At 39.7% G+C, this 23,242-nt stretch overlaps 2 protein-coding genes across 2 annotated transcripts in view; both read left to right on the forward strand.

Moving 5' to 3' along the window:
- The first annotated feature begins 11,515 nt into the window (after positions 1 to 11,515).
- LOC148576358 (uncharacterized) lies at positions 11,516 to 12,421 on the forward strand. Its single transcript, XM_088501399.1, has one exon. It carries the CDS (start codon positions 11,516 to 11,518, stop codon positions 12,419 to 12,421), a length of 906 nt encoding a protein of 301 aa, XP_088357525.1.
- Positions 12,422 to 18,941: 6,520 nt separating this feature from the next.
- Positions 18,942 to 23,242, forward strand: part of LOC148576359 (protein DJ-1 homolog D-like) — a 28,342-nt gene continuing 24,041 nt past the window's right edge. Inside the window, exon 1 of the mRNA XM_088502709.1 lies at positions 18,942 to 19,050. Within this exon, the coding sequence (XP_088358835.1) occupies positions 18,942 to 19,050 (109 nt within the window). The remainder of the gene's footprint in view (positions 19,051 to 23,242) is intronic.

The following is a 23,242-nucleotide window of genomic DNA, read 5'->3' on the forward strand; positions in this document are numbered from 1 at the left end:
ACCTCAAAGGAGGGAAGGATTTAGCTAGTGTCCATTGTCTTGGCCTTTCCTCAGCAAGCTTCCTTTTGCAAATGGCTTGATTGATCTTGCTTGCTGGATTAGGAACAGAATTGGTGTTCTTGCTAGTTGCCTTCACTTCTTTGGATTCAAGACTTGGTTGCTGTGTGATTATTGGAGTTTTGTATTCATCCAGAGCCTTTTGAACTGGTGGTTCCATGAACTCCTCCTTCATGTACTTCTCTGCCTCACTTGAGTTTGGAATGACTTCCTCACTTTCTTGCTCCTCCACTTCCTCTTTTACACTCAACATTTGTTTTAATAGCTCTTTCATGGAGGAGGTTTGTTGATCTTCCCAACATTTCTTCATCTCCTCTTCATATCTTTTAATCTCAGATTCAATTGTTGAGACTTTTTGGTCCAGGGGGTTTGAGGAGGTTGTGAGTGTTCAGGTTCTTTTGTCACCTCAAGTGCAGTTTTATTTTCAACTATTTCCACCACCTCTTTCTTTTTCACTAAAAATTCACTTGACTCAGTAGCCTCTTCCTCTTGTTTTTCCTTCTTCTTCATTGCACTCACCAGTTGGCCTAATTGCGCTTCCATGTTTTTGAGGGAGTTCTCTCGTTCTTTCCAGACTTTCATTGTCTCCTCCTCATATCTTTTAAACATGGTCTCAAGCTTTGAGAGGCTTTGGTTCATGGAAGTTTGTGTGGGTGGTGAGTTTTGAAAGGGGCTTTCTGTTGAAGCATGGTCAAATGATGATAACTTTGGATGAATATCATATGGAGCATTAGAATTCCCTTCCCAGCCACCATTAGAATCATGACTTGCATCATTTTGTGGTGGAAGGAAATATTCCATATGGTTTTCTTGCACATCTTGTGTCTCTGAAGCAAATCTCCATGGATTGGAGTGATTAGAATTTGTATTTTCTTGGTGATATTCCCAGCCACCATTAGAGGTTGGTGATGGTGGGTGATATCCTGAAAAATTTTGTTTGACTGCAAGATGAGTTGAACTCCATTTGTATTTTGCAAAATACAACACCATTGAAAATTGAAATTCATGTCACAGAGACACAATTTCTTAGTGAGGCAAAAACACAAACACCTTGGTTTCAGTTTAAAACAGAGAACAAAAACAAAAAAATGCTTGATCTAGACTTCTCATCCACTTAATCATTGTTGATCTAAATCAATCCCCGGCAACGGCACCAAAAACTTGATGGTGTTTTTGCGGAAAACGAATTTTCCAAACACACGAAACTAACCGGCAAGTGCACCGGGTCGCATCAAGTAGTAAAACTCACGTGAGTGAGGTCGATCCCACAGGGATTGATGGATCAAGCAACTTTAGTGGGTGATTAGTTTAGTCAAGCTAACATTGATGTGAATTGTGTGAAATTGTAACCAACAGGAAGTAAAGGACAATGAATTTAAAGTTGCAGAATGTAAATTGGCAAGTAACTTAAGGGGCAAGAAATGTAAATTGCAAGAATCTTAAATTGCAAGAAATGTAAATTGCATGAAATTAAAGGGGAGTGGGTGCTGAAAATTAAAGAGAGCAGTAGATCAAGTAACTGGAAAGTTAAATTGCAGGAAGAATAAATCAAGATCACAACAACTCAAATGTAAAGTGCAGAGGAACAAAAGTGCTGGAAAGTAAATTGGGAACAAGGAGATCAGAGAGCAATCAATCCAAGAATCAGAATGTGAAATCAAATGCAGCAGATTTTAAACAGAAGTGCTTGAAGAATTAAAAACAGAAAGTGACTGTGCTTAATTTGCAGCAATTTAAAAGGATGTTGAAGATCTCAGGAGTGGATCCTTCCTTGATCCAACAAGAGAAAAGTTGCAGAGAATTAAAAGAAAGATTGCAGAAGAAGTAAAGAGAAGTTGCAAATAGAGAATGAAAACAGAATTCCTTCCAATCTCAATTCAAGATTCAAAACAGAAAATGAAAATTCAGAGAGAGAGCTCTCTAGTGGAGTCACCCTCCCTTCTCTCTATTCGGGCCTCTCTTCTAAAATGAAAATGATGCCTTTTTATAGGCTTTTACAAACATGACAAATGAAAATGAAATTGAAAAGAAAATTACAAAGAAAATGAAATTCCTAATCAAATTGTTTCTTGTGCCTTTGAGTGATGTCAATTGGGCTTTTGGCCTTGATGGAATTGGGTTGAAAATAGCTTCTGTTGATTGCTCTTGACCTTGGGAAATATTTAAGCTTTGAACCGGACCATGAACCAAAAAAAGTTTGAGTCAAAGTTTGAGGCAAACTTTGACTCAAGCTTTTTGTAGCAGCTTGCTCTTTTTGCTGTCATCCACGTTTGGCTTAAAGTTTGAGGTCAAACTTTAGCTCAAACGTGGATCCTCCCTTGCATGTCTTGTGGCGCTACTTTGTCCTCTTGTCAACGTTGCCAATTTTATGCCAACTATAGACTATTATATATGGTTGGAAAGCTCTGAATGTCAGCTTTCTAACCCACTTGGAATCACCTCAATTGGACATCTACAACTCAAGTTATGCTCCTTTGAAGAGGACAAGGTCGCTGGCTTTGGTGTGCAGCGTTTGAGGCGACGTTTGCCTCAAACGTGGTCGAAAATGCCAGATTTTGGAGACTCAAACACATTGTCCACCCCATACTATTATACATTGTTGGAAATTCCTGAATGTCTACTTTCCAATGCCATTGGAAGCGCATCATTTGGAGTTCCACAGCTCGAGTTATACTCCGTCGAAGGTGCAGAGGTCAGTTGGCCTCACTGCAAGTTGCCACCATGTTCCTTTATGCACATTTCGGGGCAGTTTTCTCCCTCAATTTTAGTGTCCACCATGCAGTGCCATATATGCTTGGAAAGCTCTCGATTCCTACTTTCCATTGCTTTTTGAATCACCTCATTTGGAGCTCTGTAGCTCAAGTTATTCTTGTTGGAAGTATACCCCTTCAGGCTGTTGTGGTGTGTGGCGCCAACGTTTGCCAAAAAGCTTGAGGCAAACGTTGGCGCAAGCTTTTTCCTCCAGGGTGTTTGTTTTGTGGTGCCAACGTTTGCCAAAAAGTTTGAGGCAAACGTTGGCTCAAGCTTTTCTCCCAAAAGTTTGAGCTAAAGTTTGAGGCAAACTTTGGCTCAAACTTTTTGTTCTCTCTTGCTCCTAGCCATTCCTTCTTCCTTCAACCTTCTTCAAAACTCTTTTCACCTATCATCAATCAATCAAAACAATCAAAGCTATGTCCCAAATCATAAGATTGTGTTTCTTTCATAATATATGACAATTATAGCACAAAATCTCATGAAAGTGCATTAATTCATCCATGGTTGATTGAATCAAAGGAAACATGAAAATCTACCCAATTGGCTTGCTTATGGCTTAAGAAAGTGCATCAAACCTATTGAAAACAAAGGAAAAAGCATAGAAAAACATGACATGGTGGCATGTCATCAGGCATCAAGGTGGGGATTAGGGTTAGAGGGGGAGGCCGAAACAAAATAGTTAAAAAATTAGGGTTATATATATATATATAATTTTAAGAGGGCATTTAGGTAAATTTGTTTTTGCAGGAATTTCGTAGATCTTCATAAGATAGGTATCTTAATTTTTTGTCTCGTTTTCGTTTATTCGTGGGAATAAATTTCTATCTTCGTAGGAATAAATCAAGTCTCCATTAGCTTCTTCGTTATGGATAATTTTTACAAGTATCCGTGAGTATAAATTTTTTTGCTATCTCTACTCTTTTTTAAAATATAGTTATAATTGTATTTTTGTAGTTTGATATATATTTTAAATTATAAATATGAATCTCATTTGATTATATTATTAATGAAGTATGATTATAAATGTGAATTAAATTTGGTTATTATATTGTTTCCAAACTTTAATTATAAATGTAATAATGAAATCATTCTATATTATTATAAAATGACTAATTTTTTATGTTTATACCGTTATTATGCAGATTTTTTTTTGTAGATTTTAATCAAAGAATTTATTTGCTGCAAGAAAGAATTTGAGTTGGTTCGATATCTAATATCTAGAAGTGAAACCTACTCCTCTTTTATAAATACCAGTTTTACCATATATCAAAGTCTTCAATTTTTTGTCATGATAAAGAAGCAAAGATTTTTTATATTTTTTAAATAATAAAATCAAAATGAAATTGACTTACAAATTGAAATATTTCAAAAGTAAATAAACTTGACTGAAACATAAAATTTGTTGCAAAGTAAAATAAAAGAATAAAAAACAAAATTTGAATATAAAATGACTGAATTTAAATTTGTTAGAAGAATAAATTGCGTAAATAAAAATTACAAGAATTATAAAGAAGAAAGTATAAAAGATGTAGAGGAAATTTTACAGAAAAAAAATTCGTGACAGACTCAGAAAATTACTGGAAATGTAAGTGTGTGTGAGTTTTTTTTCTGAAAAAGAATTTCAACCTTTTGCTCTCCGGTTGCTTCTTTATTTATATACACCTTTGATCAATCCTTTCTTGATACGTCGTCATATACATTTATCTCGTCAATAACCATTCCCGCCAAAGACACTCCACTTTCTGTGATGTCAACATTCTCTTCGATCATATTCTTTTAATATACCACAGTTCCTTATTGATTTGACGCTTTGATACCAAAATATTTAAGCTTTTCGATGCTTTACACCTGTTTTTGATTGAATCTTCCTTGTCGACGTCGATACCAAATGACATTGACACACCTCTATCTTTGCTCGAATCTTTCTTGTCGACATCTACACAAAATGATTTCGACCCAAATTTTGTTGGCAAGTAACAACTTTAATAGAGTACGTAACTATGTATTTAACCGCTTCCAAAGATATTCCAATTTGCACTTGGAACTCTGAGTACATAATCGCTTCCAAAGTGATTAAATTTGTATTTGGAAATTGATCGGGAATGCAATATTTTTAGCACTTGATAATGATCAAAGTTTAAATTTGTTAAACGCTAACCTGTCAAAAAGTTTAATGATATCTTATCGAAAATATTATTTTTGATATAACAAATGCCCACTAAATATTTATTTTTCGACTAGACGGAAGAAAATATAAATACTTAATATTATTCAATATTTTTAATGATCTCAGACTCATCAACTATTTTTCTAATGACGGTTTCCACCATCAAATATCACCTGCTTAGATTACCTATATATTGCCCAATAAATTTAGAAGGTATGATCGACACAGTACAAGTCATTTCTTCGTCTTCTTTCTCGAAATACTCCTCATCAATACAGTTGAATCTAGTTTAGGGAGTGGAGTTTTAACTGTTTTGCCTTTTCCTTCAATCAGTATGGAGTTTTTTTTTCTTTTGTAACTGTTTTAGCATCCGCTAAAAAGGCAATTTCATTTAAAGCGGAAGGTTTTGTGTCTGATCGATTGAGGTAGAAGGAATACCAGTATTAACTCCACGCAACCTTCGACCACCTTGGTTACCACCAATTCGACCTCCAAAAATTTGTACTTCTACCACAGCCTCGAGTCCTCGACTAAAATAACTACATCCTTGACTAAAATAACTACATCGAACCTGTTGCAGTTGATATTTTCTCATTTTTCGATCGCTAAACTCTTACCGATTTTGATCTATCCAACTCCAATAGCCTGGGATTGACGAAACGAAAGGAATAATTGTTCTGTGGACTTTGAGAAGATTGAGCCTCCGAGCATCTTGCTAGATGTCTTTGTCTAGCTTGTTCTTCTTTGTTAAAATTAGTTTTCGATGGCTTGATTAATTTGAATCCAACTCTAATAATTGTTTGATCAACTTCTACAATTATCTTCTATAAATTTTCACAAATATTTTCACGTAGTCCATGACAAAATGTTAGTGAAGTATTATGTCATCGTTGAAAAAAAAAAGATAATAAGATGATAAATATGAAAAATATGAAAAATTATCTTCGATATAACAAATTTCCCAAGTATTTATATTTTGAACTAGAGGGGCAAAAGCATAAAAATTTATCATCATTAAATATTATTTTCGATAAACTCATATTCAATTATTTCTCCTTTTTTCTTCTTTTTTTCTTTAAGTTTTTCAATTTGTCAAATTTTTTAAACCAAATGAGGAAGGTCAGTGATATACATATTTTGACGCTTATTAAAGCTAAAGACACTCCACTTTCTGAGACATCAACCTCTTCTCCGATCATATTTTTTTACGGAAATGTTTGGTAACTAAAGAAAATCAGTCAAAAACAGCCATAATTTATCTTATTTAACATTCATTAATTGTTGCGACAATTAATTAATACTAAATAAGAAAAGTTCTAATTTTTTTTGTCTACCTAACATTACCCTTTTTTTAATATGTCACAGTTCCTTTTGACACCTTGATACCGAAATATTCAAGTTTTTTGATGCTTCACATTTGTCTTTGATTGATTCATAGAGTATATAACTGAATACTTAATCCCTTTTAAAGAAATTTCAATTTGCACTTGAAATTTTAAATACATAATCACTTCTAAAATGATTTTAATTTGTACTTAAAATTGATCGACAATGCAATATATTTTACACTTAACAATGATCAAAGTTTAAACTTGTTAAATACTAATAATTTGGTAAAAAAGTTGAATAATATCTTATTAAAAATATTATTTTTGATATAACAACTTTATAATTTTATTTATGAAGTGTTTGTGATAAATTACAAATTGTGAAATTTACTCATAAACTTATGATTATTTAACATTGAATAAAATCTTTAAAATAAACAATTATTTTGGGATAACTATCCCTTGTTCGTTGTCTTTTCTCCGCAGCGCTAGTAGCTATGATTAGACGTTTTGACCCGACAACTGAACTTTTTGTACTACCATTAATAATAAAAAAAATATTAAAAATTATTAAAATTTATTAATTTTAATTATTATTTAATTATTAAATTAATTTTTTAATTTATTTTTATTTATTTAATAATTAATAATAATTAAAAATAATAAATTCTGATCACACATGGTATTTTATTAATAATAAACAACAATGTTCGCTTACCATGGAAAACAAGCTAACATATAGTATCGAAACTATATGACGCGCTATAATCCAAGTTCAAAGGTGTTTTTAAATTTGTGGTATAATTAATCTTTGACCATGGATGTTTTTAAATTGATATGATCAAAATCAATCTCATCAAGCTAGCTAGAACTATACGCTAAAGCAAGATCCATATCATATCTTTGCTTAATATTTTGTGTAATTTTCATGGTTATGAAAATCGTATAGAACCAAAATTTGGTTTAATCGAAAATTAGCTACTAAATTAGTTTGGTCTAAAAAAATGTTTGGTTTTTAATAAATTAATTGGTAAAAAAAAAATTGGTTAACAAAATTTTTTAACAATTAATTAATTAATTTAAAATAATAAAATATATAAAAATATTTTTTAAAAAAAAATATATTATATATAAAAATATATTATTTTATTATATCCAATTTAATTTCAATTAAACATCTGTTAAACTTTTAAAGTTTTAATCTTCTAACTCTACTAATTTAATTTGATAACTTATTTAGATTTTAGAATCTTAATAATATCTCCTCTCCTTATTAGCTCAGATTCCATATTATTAGATACAAAATTTACCTACTGTTCATACCCTGACCCAATAATAAAGGCCCAGGATCTAAGCAAAGAAGCCCAACCCAAAGGATTGGCCCTCACCCAATACCAGCCTTCATCCCAAGAAGTCGGTACTGAACGCGACCTGCTCCAAAGAAGTCGGATACGAGGGTTAGCTGGCAGATAACACTCATTCGAATGAGTAACTGCCCCTAGAAACTCTCTAACCACTTCATAGAGCCATATCTTAACCTCCCTAAGATATGGGAACGGTTATCCACCTAAAAAGGTGGCACTACTTCAGCGGTGGTTATTGGTTCACCACTATAAATACACTGACACCATTCAGGTATCTCTAAGTTCCAATACTCTCTAACCTGCCCACACTCTTGCTAACTTAGGCATCGGAGTGTCTTTGCAGGTACCACCCCCCATTCTTTCACACGTACAAGTCGGACGGAGGAACACCGAGTAACAGATCCACTCGAAAGCTACCTCCTTCATACGTTTGGGCCAACCAACGCCATCCAGCCCATTAATCTTCGGTTACCCACCGTAACATTGGCGCCGTTGCTGGAGACCCGAGAGATCAACCAGTGATGGCGGATAGATCCCCTGAAGAGGGTCATGTGGAGACAGATTCTGAACAAGAGAATCTGAACACTGGAAACAATGAGGCAGACCAGACCCTTCACCAGGAAGCCAATGATCAACACAGGGAAGGCACCTCCGGAATCAAAAACCCGAAGGTAAATTCTTCGAAGGGGCGCGAATCAGAGAAAGAAGGACCATCCCACGCAATTGAGCTCATGGGATTAGTTCACAGTCGCCTCGAGCAGCTAGAACAGGAACGGGAGCGACAAAAGGAAACCGAAAAGAACCTAAAAGAGGAGATGGAGCGACGAAAAGAGTTAGAAAGAAAACTCTTAAAGTTAGAATCCTCCCTCAACGGTCAGAACTCCCACGACGGTAGAGAAGATTCGCCCTTAGGGGGGGAAGATCCTTTTAGTGAGGACATAATGAGGGCAAAAGTTCCGAGAAACTTTAGAAGCCCCGATATGGACCTCTACGACGGAACCACTGATCCAAAGCATCATCTGAGCAACTTTAAAAGTCGGATGTATCTGGCTGACGCTTCTGATGCTACGCGATGCAAAGCTTTTCCGACAACCTTGTCAAAAGCAGCGATGAAGTGGTTCGACAGCCTCCCTCCGAGGTCGATTACCAGTTTTGAAGACCTCTCAAGGAAGTTCTTGATGAGGTTCTCCATCCAGAAAGACAAAGTAAAACATGCACCGAGTCTCCTGGGAATAAAACAGGAGGTCGGGAAGTCCTTACGAGCCTATATGGAAAGGTTCAACAAAGCATGTTTGGAGATTCAGGACCTGCCCACCGAGGCAGTCATCATGGGGCTAGTCAATGGTCTTAGAGAAGGTCCCTTCTCACAGTCCATATCAAAAAGACACCCCGCCTCTTTAAGTGATGTACAGGAAAGAGCTGAAAGGTACATCAATATGGAAGAAAATGCTAAGCTAAGAGACCTGAGTTGGCGACCTGGTCACCCTCCCTCAACAAAAGAGAGGGAGAGGGAAGCCAAGAAGAAGGAAGAACTCGGCCTCGATAGGCCAAGAAAATATCACTCTTATACTCCTCTAAAAGTTCCTGTAGTGGATGTATACAGAGAAATTTGCAATACTGAAAGGCTGCCTCCTCCCAGGCCCATTAAAAATAAAAGAGGGGGGAGCCGCGGTGATTACTGTGAGTACTATAAGATATATGGGCACTCCACAAATGACTGTTACGACCTTAAAAATGTGATAGAAAAGCTGGCCAGAGAAGGTCGGCTTGACAGATATCTCATAGAAAGGTCGGACATTCATGGAAAAAGAAAGCGAGATGATGTGGATAGAAGAGACCCACTACCACAAACTCTGGAGAGACATATCCATATGATCTCAGGAGGGTTTGCGGGAGGGGGACTCACAAAATCTTCTCGTAAAAGACATCTCAAGAGAGTTTACCAGGTCGGAGAGGAGTCGTCCGACCTCCCTACCATTTCATTCACGAAGGAGGATGGGCAAGGAATAATCCCGGGGCACGATGACCCAGTGGTAATTACCATGATCCTGGCAAATGCCCATCTCCACAGAACACTAGTAGACCAAGGAAGTTCAGCGGACATCCTCTTTAAGCCCGCTTTCGACAAACTGGGATTAGATGAGAAAGAGTTAAGAGCCTACCCCGACACCTTGTACGGATTAGGCGACACGCCAATAAAGCCACTAGGATTTTGGCCCCTCCACACCACCTTTGGAAAGGGGGAAAAATCAAAGACTCTGAGTATAGACTTCATAGTCATCGACGTAGGGTCAGCCTATAATGCTTTAATTGGCAGAGCTACCTTTAATCGACTCGGAGCGGTGGTATCGACGCCCCACCTCTGCATGAAATTCCCGACCTCAGCGGGGATAGCAACGGTGAGGGGAGATCAGAAGTTGGCAAGGAAATGCTACAATGAAAGCCTAAACCTGAGAGGAAAGAACAAAGAAATCCACACAATAGAGCTCGGGGGAGCAAGGATTAAAGAAGAGCTGCGACCACAGCCCGGGGAAAAAACCGAGGAGATTCAGGTCGGCGAAGAGAAAGGAAAAACCACCCACATAGGAGCCAACCTAGGGGAAACCCTAAGACAAGGATTGACTAAGCTCCTAAGAGATAATTCCGATCTCTTCGCCTGGAAGGCCTCTGACATGCCTGGGATAGATCCCGAGCTCATGTCCCACAAACTCTCGGTCTACTCGGGGTCCCGACCTGTGCAACAAAGAAGACGCAAGCTCGGCCCAGAGCGAGCCCTAGTAGTGGAAGAGCAAGTACAGGCGCTCCTGGAAGCTGGCTTCATCAGAGAAGTCAAATACCCAACATGGCTAGCCAATGTAGTGCTAGTCAAAAAACAAAATGGCAAATGGAGGATGTGCGTCGACTATACCGACTTAAATAAGGCATGTCCCAAGGACCCTTATCCACTACCAAGCATTGATGCCCTAGTAGACTCTAGCTCGGGGTATCAATACTTGTCGTTCATGGACGCCTACTCGGGGTATAACCAAATCCCGATGTACGAGCCAGACCAAGAGAAGACATCATTCATCACACCCAGAGCCAACTTCTGCTACGTGGTCATGCCATTCGGATTAAAAAATGCAGGAGCCACCTACCAGAGGTTGATGAATAAGGTGTTTGCCTCTCACCTAGGAAGCTTAATGGAAGTATACGTCGACGATATGCTGGTAAAGACCAAGAAAGAAGTCGACCTCTTGCCTGACCTTTCACAAGTCTTTGACACCATAAGGTCGCACGGGATGAGACTAAATCCTGCAAAGTGCGCCTTCGCGGTGGAGGCAGGAAAATTTCTGGGATTCATGCTAACGCAAAGAGGGATCGAAGCCAATCCCGATAAGTGCAAAGCTATCCTGGAAATGAGAAGTCCGACTTGTTTAAGAGAAGTCCAACAACTTAACGGCCGACTTGCAGCTCTCTCCAGGTTTTTGGCAAGATCAGCACTAAGATCCCTTCCATTGTTCTCCCTATTGAGAAAGGGACACCAGTTTGAATGGACTCATGAATGCGAGGAGGCGTTCCAGGAGTTCAAAAAGTTTTTGAGCCAACCTCCTATTTTGACCCGACCTGTAGCCGGAAAAGACCTCGTTCTATACCTATCCGTGGCAGACAAGGCTGTCTCAGCAGCCTTGATAAGAGAAGACGAGGACGGTCAACACCCAATCTATTTCATCAGTAAAGTTCTACAGGGCCCTGAGCTAAGGTACCACAAACTAGAGAAATTTGCCTACTCCTTAGTGGTAGCCTCACGAAGACTACGGCCTTACTTTCAAGCTCACACAATAAGAGTCCGCACGAACCAACCCATGAAGCAAATCCTCCAAAAGACGGATGTTGCAGGAAGAATGGTTCAATGGGCAATAGAGCTCTCCGAGTTCGACTTAAAGTATGAAACTCGGACGGCGATTAAAGCCCAGTGCCTCACCGACTTCATTGCAGAATACGCAGGAGATCAAGAGGATAAACCAACTACATGGGAACTCTATGTAGATGGATCCTCCAACAAAATAGGAAGTGGTGCAGGCATAATATTGGTAGATGAAAGGGGAACCCAGATAGAGGTTTCCCTCAAGTTTGAATTCCCAGCTTCAAATAATCAGGCAGAGTATGAAGCCTTGATCGCAGGACTGAAGCTGGCAGAAGAAGTCGGTGCTACAAAGGTAATGATATACAGCGACTCCCAAGTGGTGACCTCCCAAATAAGTGGAGAATATCAGGCAAAGGACCCAAACATGAAGAGGTACTTGGAAAAAACTTTGGAGCACCTTGGGCGCTTTGCAGAAACCGAGGTGAAACACATAACTCGGGATCTAAACAGCAGAGCAGATGCCCTATCCAAGTTAGCAAGTACCAAGCCAGGAGGAAATAACAGAAGCCTGATTCAAGAGACTCTCCAGGAACCTTCAGTGGTAAAAATAGAAGACAAACAAGAAGTCTTCGAAGTGGTCGGATTAAACCTCGGATGGATGAACCCCTTAGTTGAATACCTTAAATTCGACATCCTCCCCAAGGAGGAAAAGGAGGCCAAGAAAATCCGAAGGGAAGCACAACACTACACCTTGGCAAGAAATATCCTCTACAAAAGAGGGATATCAACGCCATTATTAAAATGTGTACCGACCTCCAGAACCACCGAGGTATTAGAGGAAGTACATAGTGGAATCTGCGGAAACCATCTCGGAGCAAAGTCATTAGCCAGGAAAATAATCTGAGCCGGATTCTATTGGCCAACCTTGCAGAAAGATGCCATAGAGTTTGTGAAAAAGTGCCAACCATGTCAAATGCACGCAAATTTCCACGTGGCTCCTCCAGAGGAGCTCATTAGCATCACTTCTCCGTGGCCCTTTGCAAAATGGGGAATGGATTTGTTAGGCCCTTTTCCTCAGGCGCCAGGACAAGTCAGGTACCTAATAGTGGGAATAGATTATTTCACAAAGTGGATAGAAGCAGAACCACTGGCCACTATCACTGCACAAAGAAGTCGGAGGTTCCTCTACAAAAATATCATCACAAGGTATGGGATACCTTATTCCATTACCACAGACAATGGAACCCAGTTCACCGACTCCACCTTTAGAAGCCTAGTAGCCGGTATGAATATCAAACACCAGTTCACCTCGGTGGAACACCCACAAGCCAATGGGCAAGCCGAAGCAGCCAACAAAATCATACTGGCAGGACTGAAGAAAAGATTACAAGATGCGAAAGGAGCTTGGGCTGAAGAGCTCCCACAAGTACTATGGGCTTACAGAACAACCCCCCAATCCGCCACTGGAGAAACACCCTTCCGACTAGTTTATGGCGTAGAAGCCATGATCCCAATAGAGGTCAATGAGCAAAGCCCAAGAGTGATTTTCCACGACGAGATCGGGAATATACAGGGGCACAAAGAAGAGCTCGACTTGCTCCCCGAAGTCCGAGAAGAAGCCCAGATAAGAGAAGCAGCGTTGAAGCAAAGGATGACCGCAAGATACAACAAAAAAGTCATTCGAAGGAGTTTCACCCCAGATGACTTGGTCCTAATCAGAAACGACATTGGAGTCAACAAATCTGGGGAAGGAAAGCTCGCTGCTAATTGGAAAGGACCATACAAGATCAACGAGGTCTTAGGAAAAGGCTATTACAGGGTAACCGACTTCGACGGCAACGAGTTACCAAGATCATGGCATGCTTGTAATATGAAAAGGTACTACAGCTAAAAGCGAACCCTACTCCCTGATGTACTCTTTTCCCAACTTCATGATTTTTTCCCAAAATCAAAGGGTTTTTTCTGAAAAGGGTTTTTAACGAGGCATCACAGTAGGGGCTAAGGGAAAATAGATTGTCAAAAGCCCTTAGTAGCAATAAGGTACCTCCTCAATTAATAAAGATCTCTTTCATATATCTCTTTTAAATTCCCTTTTTTATTCTCTTTCTACGAAACGCGCCAATTTAAGCTCGACAAAACGTGAAAATCCCATGAACCGACCTAGATGGTCGTCAGGATAAAACGACGAGGTACAAGTCGGCGTAAAGAGGCTATGGAAGTCGATCATGATAAACTCGGGAGCAGTCCGACTCATAAGTCGGAATGCGAAACCAAGTAAAACTAAAATGAATCGCAAAAGTAGCCTAAGTCACGAAAAGCTCAATGAAATGAAATTGAGTACTAGGAATAACGAAAAGAGATAGGAAAAAACTAAGAAAAGATTATAAGGCTGCCCTGAAGATCAAAAAGATTTAGAAAAGCAGACAAGCCCAAAGAAAAGGTTTTTTCCAGAAAAGATCAAAAATCAAAAGAACTACGAATAGAAAGGCATGCGCGCACAAGGTAACTCAAAACCCTTATCCAAAAAAAAGGGGTATTTATTTAATCGTTAAAATTAAACCCTTATCAAAAAAGGGTATGATAAAACTATTTTGTTTACGGCCTTAAAAGGCCAAAAATTGTTCACACATCAACAAATAAATATAAAGAGTTTAAAAAGGGGGGCCCACAGGCCGGACCCCCAATAGCCAACAAATTACTTCTTTGCAAGAGGAGTAGAAGGATCATCACCACCAGGACCAGGAGTTGGAGAGAAAGTCGGAGGAACGGTAGAAGAGCTCGGAGCGTCCTTAGTGCGAGGAGGGGACTCTATGATCCTCTGCCCCCGAGTCTTCAAATCGGACTCGGACTCCACCACGGGGACAGGAGGATCCACGATGGCACCATCAATAACAATCTTATCAGGGTCTAAAGGAGAAAGGTCCAAGTCAGGAGCAATGACTCCGACCTGCTCCTTAAAAACCCTCCAAGCCTCATCAGCACCATCCGCAATAGAGTCCTCCAACTCGGTATAGGCCTTCCGGGCATTCAGCAAGTCATTCTTCACAGACACAAGATCATCAAATAAACTGTTGTAGCTGGCTTGCGCTGCCTTCCTCAAATCCACCTCCATGTTGCATTGGGCTTGCAACTTCTTCTCCTTCTCCCGGAGGCTATCCCTTTCCTCCTTCAGCTTGGCGACTTTCCCCTCCAACTCCCTCTCGTACTCCTGATATATGCGAAGCCTGCCTTCCAGCTCCTCGACCCTCGAGGTCATCCCTAAAGAGCTGAGAGGAGTCTTCTCAAATATATCTAAGAGTTTGCCACAAACTCCCGCCGTCTTGAGACTCTCCTCAACCACAGCAGTGAGGTAGTGCCAAACAGAAACATCATCCATGCTCATACGAGCATGGGGATAAATGTTCTTTCGGACGAACGCAAGAGCGTCCGCCTCACCAGAAGCGCCAGACTCTAAGGTCTTATGCTTCCTCTTCTCTGGTTCAGGAGTAGGTCGGACGGAGGGGGGTGGCAGAGAGGAAGCAGAAGAGGAAATCACAATAGGTTGGGAGGGAGTCCCGACGTTCCGAGGAGGAGGAGGAGAAGAGACAACCGCCCTAGCACCACCAGACCTGGCACGAGACCTCGCCTTGGCCTCCTGAACTCTTTGGTAAGACTCCTGGGCATTTGTTTTGGCCATCTCTGAAAAAAGCAACAATTGATAGATTAGACAAGTCAGAAGAATTAATTAGACAAGTCGGAAAACCAAATGAAAGCTACCTAGTTGTGCCTCGATAAAACTCGGAGACCCCTGGAGAAACTTTTTCGTGTCCAAGTATGGAGACCTCCCCCAAACTTCTCGGAAGAACCCCACAATGGCTGCCTCCACATCATCCAGGTCGTCAAGACCATATTTTTCACAAGGGGAGGCCTCCAACCAGTATAAAGGAAAGCGGGGGGAAGAATTATCATCTAGGAAAAAGGGGTGGTGACCCTCTACAGCTTGCACTTTGAAAAAATAGTTTTTGAAGTCGTGGAAGGATTCGTCAAAAAGGGTGAAAATTCTCCTACCTTGTATGGCTCGGAACGATACCCACTGTTGTTTATTGTTTAGCCCACTAAAGGGTTTTGTCATATGAAAAAGATGGAAAAAAATCTTTAAAGAAGTCGGAAACTCTAAAGCCTGGCTGATGAATTGATAAATTTTCAAAAAACCCCAAGAGTTGGGGTGAAGCTGGGTAGGAGCGACTCGGCAATGACGTAAAACAGACATCTCAAAGTCTGAAAAAGGAAGAAAAACACCCAAACGGGTGATCATACACTCATACATAAAGAAAAAATGGGAGGCCGCCTCATTAGCCCTCCCAAAGCAAACCCGGTCTTCTGGACCTGGGGCCACTAACTCATACTTCGGCTCGTCCTCCTCAGAAGAACAAATTCTGTGGCGAGTACGAAGATGGGTGATAAACTCAGAATCAACTGAGGGTTCCTCCCCTAAGACTGTGACATCAACCCAGTGAGAGCGAGCATCTACAGAAGCCATTTCTTTTTCTAAAAAAGGGGTGACAAAACCTACAAGGGGAAAAGAAAAATCACCAACACGGTCTCTAAAGGGAGGGGATGCGAAACCAAAGTCTGCAAATCAAATTTATCTACAAAGGCATATTAAAGAACTAACCTTTATCTGGAAATGAGGGTTGGAAGCAAAAGCCTTCGAAAACACAAGAATGCAGTACGAACGAATGCAAGGAAAATTTGAAAGATCGCAGAAACGAAACAATAAAAGAGAGGGAAAGTATTTATAAGAACGTTAGGGGTATAATGGTAAAATAGGGGCAGTCATTAATGAAGATGCACCGTTACCAAGGCTATTGAATCCCTACGCACACCCCTAACGGACACGACGCTTGATTAGACGTAACTGTCAGAACCAAAAGGTCACGAAAGGTCACGTCGGTTCCAAACCATCGCGTCGGTCCTCTTACAAATCGGCTACGACCCCGAGTAGAATACTCGAACCCAAATCTTAAAAAGAAATTGGGCTCGAGTAGGGGCACTGTTCATACCCTGGCCCAATAATAAAGGCCCAGGATCCAAGCAAAGAAGCCCAACCCAAAGGGTTGGCCCTCACCCAGTACCAGCCTTCATCCCAAGAAGTCGGTACTGAACGCGACCTGCTCCAAAGAAGTCGGATACGAGGGTTAGCTGGCAGATAACACTCATTCGAATGAGTAACTGCCCCTAGAAACTCTCTAACCACTTCATAGAGCCATATCTTAACCTTCCTAAGATATGGGAACGGTTATCCACCTAAAAAGGTGGCACTACTTCAGCGGTGGTTATTGGTTCACCACTATAAATACACTGACACCATTCAGGTATCTCTAAGTTCCAATACTCTCTAACCTGCCCACACTCTTGCTAACTTAGGCATCGGAGTGTCTTTGCAGGTACCACCCCCCATTCTTTCACACGTACAAGTCGGACGGAGGAACACCGAGTAACAGATCCACTCGAAAGCCACCTCCTTCATACGTTTGGGCCAACCAACGCCATCCAGCCCATTAATCTCCGGTTACTCACCATAACACCTACTAACCTTGAGTGAAGCATTATGTTTTTAGTCGATAAACATAAAATATATAATCAAGCTAGGAGGATAAAGATGAACTAAGTATTAAAAAATAACGATAAAGTTTTGTCCAATAAAAATATATTTAAGTTAAATGCACAAATGTACTTTTATTGATACAGTTACTTGTAAAGAATAATATTTTTTAACCCCACTTTAAAAATTATAATTATAATTAAATAAGAGATAAGAATAGAAAGATCGAAAACGTGAATTTTATTTTGATTTGGACATATTTGTACCTAAGCCCAATCTTCCTCTTAACTGAGTCGAAAATTTATCCATTATTTTTTCAAACTTGAAATAAAAGTTAGAAAATCCCAACTACAAGAATAAGAAAGCTATACCCCTAGTTTTCTTCACAAGAGTGAACACTTGATACACATACAATATCTCTTCTCCAATTGTATTCACACAAATATTTGAGAGACAATAAAAGATTAATCTAAAACAGTCTAAAGTTATTTTATTTTTTATTTCTTATTTATGGCTAGAATAATAAGATAATATTAGATATAATAAATATGTAATTATAAATATTATATGTATAAAATTATACATGTTAAGTTAATAAAATAATTTTGAGCTATTATCTCTCTAGTATTATCGTTGTAATATAAAATCTCAAACTATTAGAGACATTAGCTCTAATTACACCTTTAAACAATTTTAACTTTAAGAATCAAGAAATAATTATACAACTCTCTTTTTACAGTTTATGTTGCACACAAGAACTAAAATCAAAGTTCTCTAGAAAGAATTAAATAAATTATTACAATTGAAGTTCAATGAACCCGACTTTGTATATCTCGTTAAATTTTTGTAAAATCAGTTTGTAAATACGTAGAAATCGATATAAATCAGAGTAATTGCTTAGGAATGTGTTTTGTTATAATTTGTGGCTCAATTATTTCTATTTATAGCTAGGCATTATAAGGTTACTGGTCATTTTGTCTAAACTAATCATTGTAAGCATTCTGATCTCTCTCTCTCTCTCTCTCTCTCTCTCAAAACAATCAATTTTTTACTACTATGGTACACAAATAATATGAATTTTTCAATCAAAGAATTGACTTTAAGCTTGTGGATAGGAATGACAATATTATCTAAATTTGTAAGTATCTATTCTGTTCTTACATTACAAGAAAAATATTCATTCAGTTACACTTTTTTTTTGCCTATTCATAAAATAGGCTACGCTTTTTTCCGTGTTCCCCTTTTATAAGAGAATAGGAAACACAACTGTAACATCATTTAAAATGTGTAACTTTAGATATAATAAAAATCACTTATAAAGCATAGCCTTATGTTGATATCTATAGATACAATTTTCATACCAAAGGAAGCGCTTTTAAAGAGTAGCATATTTGTTATATTTTGGGTGCGCTTTAAAAGCGCTGTCTAATGTAAAAACGCCAAATACACATGTATAGGACACTTAGTGAACTTTTTTTGTTTCTTTCTTCTCATCATCGAAACCCTGCACTCTCTCTTCAGTCATTCCTTTTTTCCTACCAAAGCACCAAATAACAAAACCCTAGCCGCTTCTTCAATCTCCCTATCATTGTGCCCTCTGTCGTCGTGCGCCACTGTCACCGTCTCACTCGTCTGCTCATCGTTCTTAGTCGTGCTCTGCCGCCGTTCGTCCATCTCGCAGCTCTTCCTTGTAAGGTTGTGAAAACCCTAGCCTCCACCGCACCGCCATCAATCTCACCGTCGCCGCCCGTCGCGCTCAAGATCGCCACTAGGTTCGTCGTGGTTGTTCGCAATCCTCATGGTTCATCGTTCTCGAGGTCCCTCGATCCTTCATTCGCCAATGTTTGCTTTCCAGTCCTGTTTCGCAGCTCTTCATTCGCCGTCGTCTATCGTCGTGTTTGTGGCCAGCTCGCCGTCTTCGAAGGTCAATGCTCTGTTCGTGGCTCACTGTAATAGTGTAATGACATTGTTCGATTTTTTGCTCTATTCATAAGGGTAATTGATCTTTGAATTATTCTTGAATGATTTGTGTTTTCAATTTTTCATTCATTGATTAATTGATTGTTGATTAGCTCTTGCTGCTGTTTGTGATTATTCATTGTAAATATGCTGCTGTCCTGCTGTTCTTTGTGCTTTTGTGACTTAATTGTGATTAGATTGTGCTGTTTGTGATTATTTCATCCTATATTATTGTTAGTTAACTGGTTTTAATTAATTTTGTTCCTGGGGTTTGAGTTTCTTCTCCAAACTCCCCGGTTGCCTTTGCTCCCTCTGTCTTGGTTCAGAGATTCTGTCTCCATAGGTTGTTTTATTACTATTTTATTTTAATTAACGAGATTGAAGTGGATGTACTATAATTGCTTGAGGTATATGATATATTTGATTAATGTGAATGAAGAACACTAGGTTGAGTTGAATTGAATTGAATCATGGATAAGAGCATGTTAACTGGTTTGGAATCACTTTCAGAAGCTGATCAGCAAAGAATGGCGTCCATGATGTAACAGGTTCAAATCCGTGATAGGTACTTCCTCTTCACTCTATCTGTTAACTAATTCCATGTGTTTTGATTTGATTTGTGTGTAAATTAGTTTAATTTGTTTTGGATTATGATTGGATGAGAAGCTAAAGGATGGTGCATGGTCTTATGTAGAGCTTGCTAGAGAGTGAGTGATATGAGGACATATGTTTTAATAGTTTCAATTATTCAATGGTCTTACATCTATACATATATTTCCTTGCCTTTTAATAGTAATATATAAGGGTGTGTAAAAAAACTAGTTTCACTGAACTGAATTGAAACTGAACTGAAACTGTTTTAAATAAACCAGTTTTTCTAAATAAAAAACTGAACTGAAACCATAGTTTTTATGAAAACCAGTTTATTAAAAACCAATTTTTATGGTTCAGTTTAGTTTTAAACCAAATTAAAACTGGTTTTATTTAAACTCTAAAATTAATTTTTACATACTCTTTCTCTCTCTCTCTCTCCCCTTCCTCTCTCTCTCCTCTTTCTCCCCTTCTCTCTCCCTTTCCCCTTTCTTCCCCCTCTCTCTCTCCCTCCTTTTTGTCTCCCTCCTTCTCTCTCTACCCTCCCCTCCTCTTTCTCTCTCTCTCTCTCTCTCTCTCTCTCTCTCTCTCTCTCTCTCTCTCTCTCCATCCCCCTTTCCGACTCTCTTCCTCTCTCTCTCTCTCCTCCTCTTTCTCCCTCTCTTCTCTCTCTCCCTCATTTCCCTCTCTCTTCCCCTTTCTTTCTCTCTCTCTCTCTCTCTCTCTCTCTCTCTCTCTCTCTCTTCCCTTCTCTCTTCCTCTCTCTCTCTCTCCTTCCTTTTCCTCGCTCTCCCCTTCCCCCTTCTCTCTCTCTCCCCCTCTTTCTTCCTCTCTCTCTCTCTCTCTCATTCTCCTCTTTCTCCCCCTCCTCTCTCTCTCGCTCTCTCTCCCTTTCTTTCCTTTTTCTCCACTCTCCCTCGCTCCCCTCCCTTCCCCCTTCTCTCTCTCTCTCTCTCTCTCTCTCTCTCTCCCTCTTTTCCCTCTCTCCCCTTTTGTTTCTCTCTCTCCCTTCCTTCTCTCTTTTTCTTTCTCTTTCTCTCTCTTTTTTCCATTTTTTCTCTTTCTCTCTCCTATTTCTCTCTCTCCCCCTCCCTTTTTTTCTCTCTCCTCTTCTCTCTCTTTCTTCTCCCTCCTTTCTCTCTTTCTCCTCTTTCTTCCCTTCCCTTCCTTTCTCTCTTTTTTCTTTGTCTCTTAACCTTCTCTCACTCTATATCCCTCTTCTCTCTCTCTCCCCCTCTTTTCTCCAAAATAAGAGAGAAAAAGAGGGAGAGAGAAAAGAAAAAAAGAGAGAAGAAGGAGAGATATGAAAAAGAGAGAGAGGAGGAGGAGGAGAAAGAGAGATAAGGGAGGGGAAAAAGAGCGTAAGAGAGAGAGAGAGAGGAAGAGAGAGAAAGAGAGAGGGAGAGAGATGGAAGGGAAAGAGGGAAGGAGAGAGAGATAGAGAGGAAGAGGGATAGGGATAGGGGAGAGAGTGAGAGAAAAGGATAGAGGGAGAAAAGGGAGAGAGAAAGAAATGGGAGGGGGAGAAAGAAGGGCAGGAGAGAGAGAGAGAGAGAGAGAGGAGGGGAATAAAGAGGAAGATAAGAAGAGAGAAGGGGGAGAGAGAAAAGAAAAAGGAAAAGGGAGAGAGAGAGGAAGACAAAGAGAGGGAAATGGGAGAAAGAGGGGGGAGAGAGAGAAGAGGAAGAGTGAGAGGGGAAGGAGAGAGAAAAAGGGAGAGAGAGAGAGAGAGAGAGAGAGAGAGAAAGGAGGGAGAGAGAGGGAGAGAAGAGGAGAAGAGAGGAAGAGGGGAAGAAAAGAGAAAAAAGGGAAAGAAGGGAGAGAGAGAGAGGAGGGAGAGAGAGGGGGAGAAGGAGAGAGAGAGGGTAAGAAAGAGAATGTAAAATCTAATTTTATATATGTTAAGAGAGATAGAGAGGGAGAGAAAGAGAGAGAGGAGGGGGAAAGGAAAGGAGAAGGGAGAGAGAGAGAGAGAGAGAGAGGAAGAGGGATAAGGGAGAGAGAGAATGAGAGAAAGGGATAGAGAGGGAGAAAAGGGAGAGAGAGAGAGAGAGGGAGGGAGAGAGAGATGAGGGGGAGAGAGAGAGAAAGACAAAGAGAGGGGAAGGGGAGAAAGAGGGGAATGGGGAGAGAGAGAGAGGAGGGAGAGAGAGAAATGAGGGGGAGAGAGGGAGAGAAGAAGAGAGAGAAAGAGGGAAAGGAGAGAGAGGGAGAGAAGGGAGATAGAGAGAGGAGGGGGAGAGAGGGAGAGAAGGAGAGAGAGAGTGGGAAAGAGAGAAAGGAAGGTGATGAGCGGATAATTTATACGCTTTTTGGCATTGTTTTTACATAGTTTTCAGTATAATTTACTTAGTTTTTAGTATATTTTTATTAGTTTTTAATTAAAATTCACATTTCTAGACTTTACTATGAGTTTGTGTGTTTTTCTATGATTTCAGGTATTTTCTGGCTGAAATTGAGGGACTTGAGCAAAAATCTGATTCAGACTGAAAAAGGACTGTTGATACTGTTGGATTCTGACCTCCCTACACTCAAAGTAGTTTTTCTGGAGCTACAAAACTTCAAATGGCGCACTCTCAATTGCGTTGGAAATTAGACATCCAAGGCTTTCCAGATATATATAATAGTACATACTTTGAATAAGGATAGATGACGTAAACTGGCGTTGAACGCCAGTTCCATGCTGCATTCTGGAGTCAAACGCCAGAAACAGGTTGCAAAGTGGAGTTAAACGCCAGAAACAGGTTACAAACTGGCGTTCAACTCCAAAAGAAGCCTCTACACATGTAAAGCTCAATGCTCAGCCCAAGCACACACCAAGTGGGCCCCAGAAGTAGATTTCTGCATCATTTACTCAATTCTGCAAACCCTAGTAACTAGTTTAGTATAAATAGGACTTTTTACTATTATGTTTATATCTTTGGATTATCTTTAGTTTCATCTAGAGATCATGTTTGGGGGCTGGCCTCTCGGCCATGCCTGAACCTTTATCACTTATGTATTTTCAATGGTGGAGTTTCTATACACCATAGATTAAGGTGTGAAGCTCTGCTGTTCCTCATGAATTAATACAAAGTAATACTATTTTTCTATTCAATTCAAGCTTATTCCTATTCTAAGATGTTCATTCGCACCCAAGAACATGATGAATGTGATGATTATATGACGCTCATCATCATTCTCACTTATGAATGCGTGCCTGACAAACACTTCCGTTCTACATGCAAACAAGCTAGAATGAGTATCTCTTAGATATCTAATACAGGGGACCGAGTCCGAGATATTAGAATCTTTGTGGTATAAGTTAGAACCCATGGATGGCCATTCTTGAGATCCGAAAAGTCTAAACCTTGTCTGTGGTATTCCGAGTAGGATCTGGGAAGGGATGGCTGTGACGAGCTTCAAACTCGCGAGTGCTGGGCGTAGTGACAGACGCAAAAGGATAGTAAATCCTATTCCAGTATGATCGAGAACCGACAGATGATTAGCCATACAGTGACAACGCATTGGACCATTTTCACAGAGAGGATGGGATGTAGCCATTGACAACGGTGATGCCCTACATAAAGCTTGCCATGGAAAGGAGTAGGA

The sequence above is a fragment of the Arachis ipaensis genome, chromosome B1 (assembly GCF_059453495.1).
Source record: "Arachis ipaensis isolate K30076 ecotype BB chromosome B1, ASM5945349v1, whole genome shotgun sequence".
In the NCBI taxonomy this organism is placed as follows: domain Eukaryota; kingdom Viridiplantae; phylum Streptophyta; class Magnoliopsida; order Fabales; family Fabaceae; genus Arachis; species Arachis ipaensis.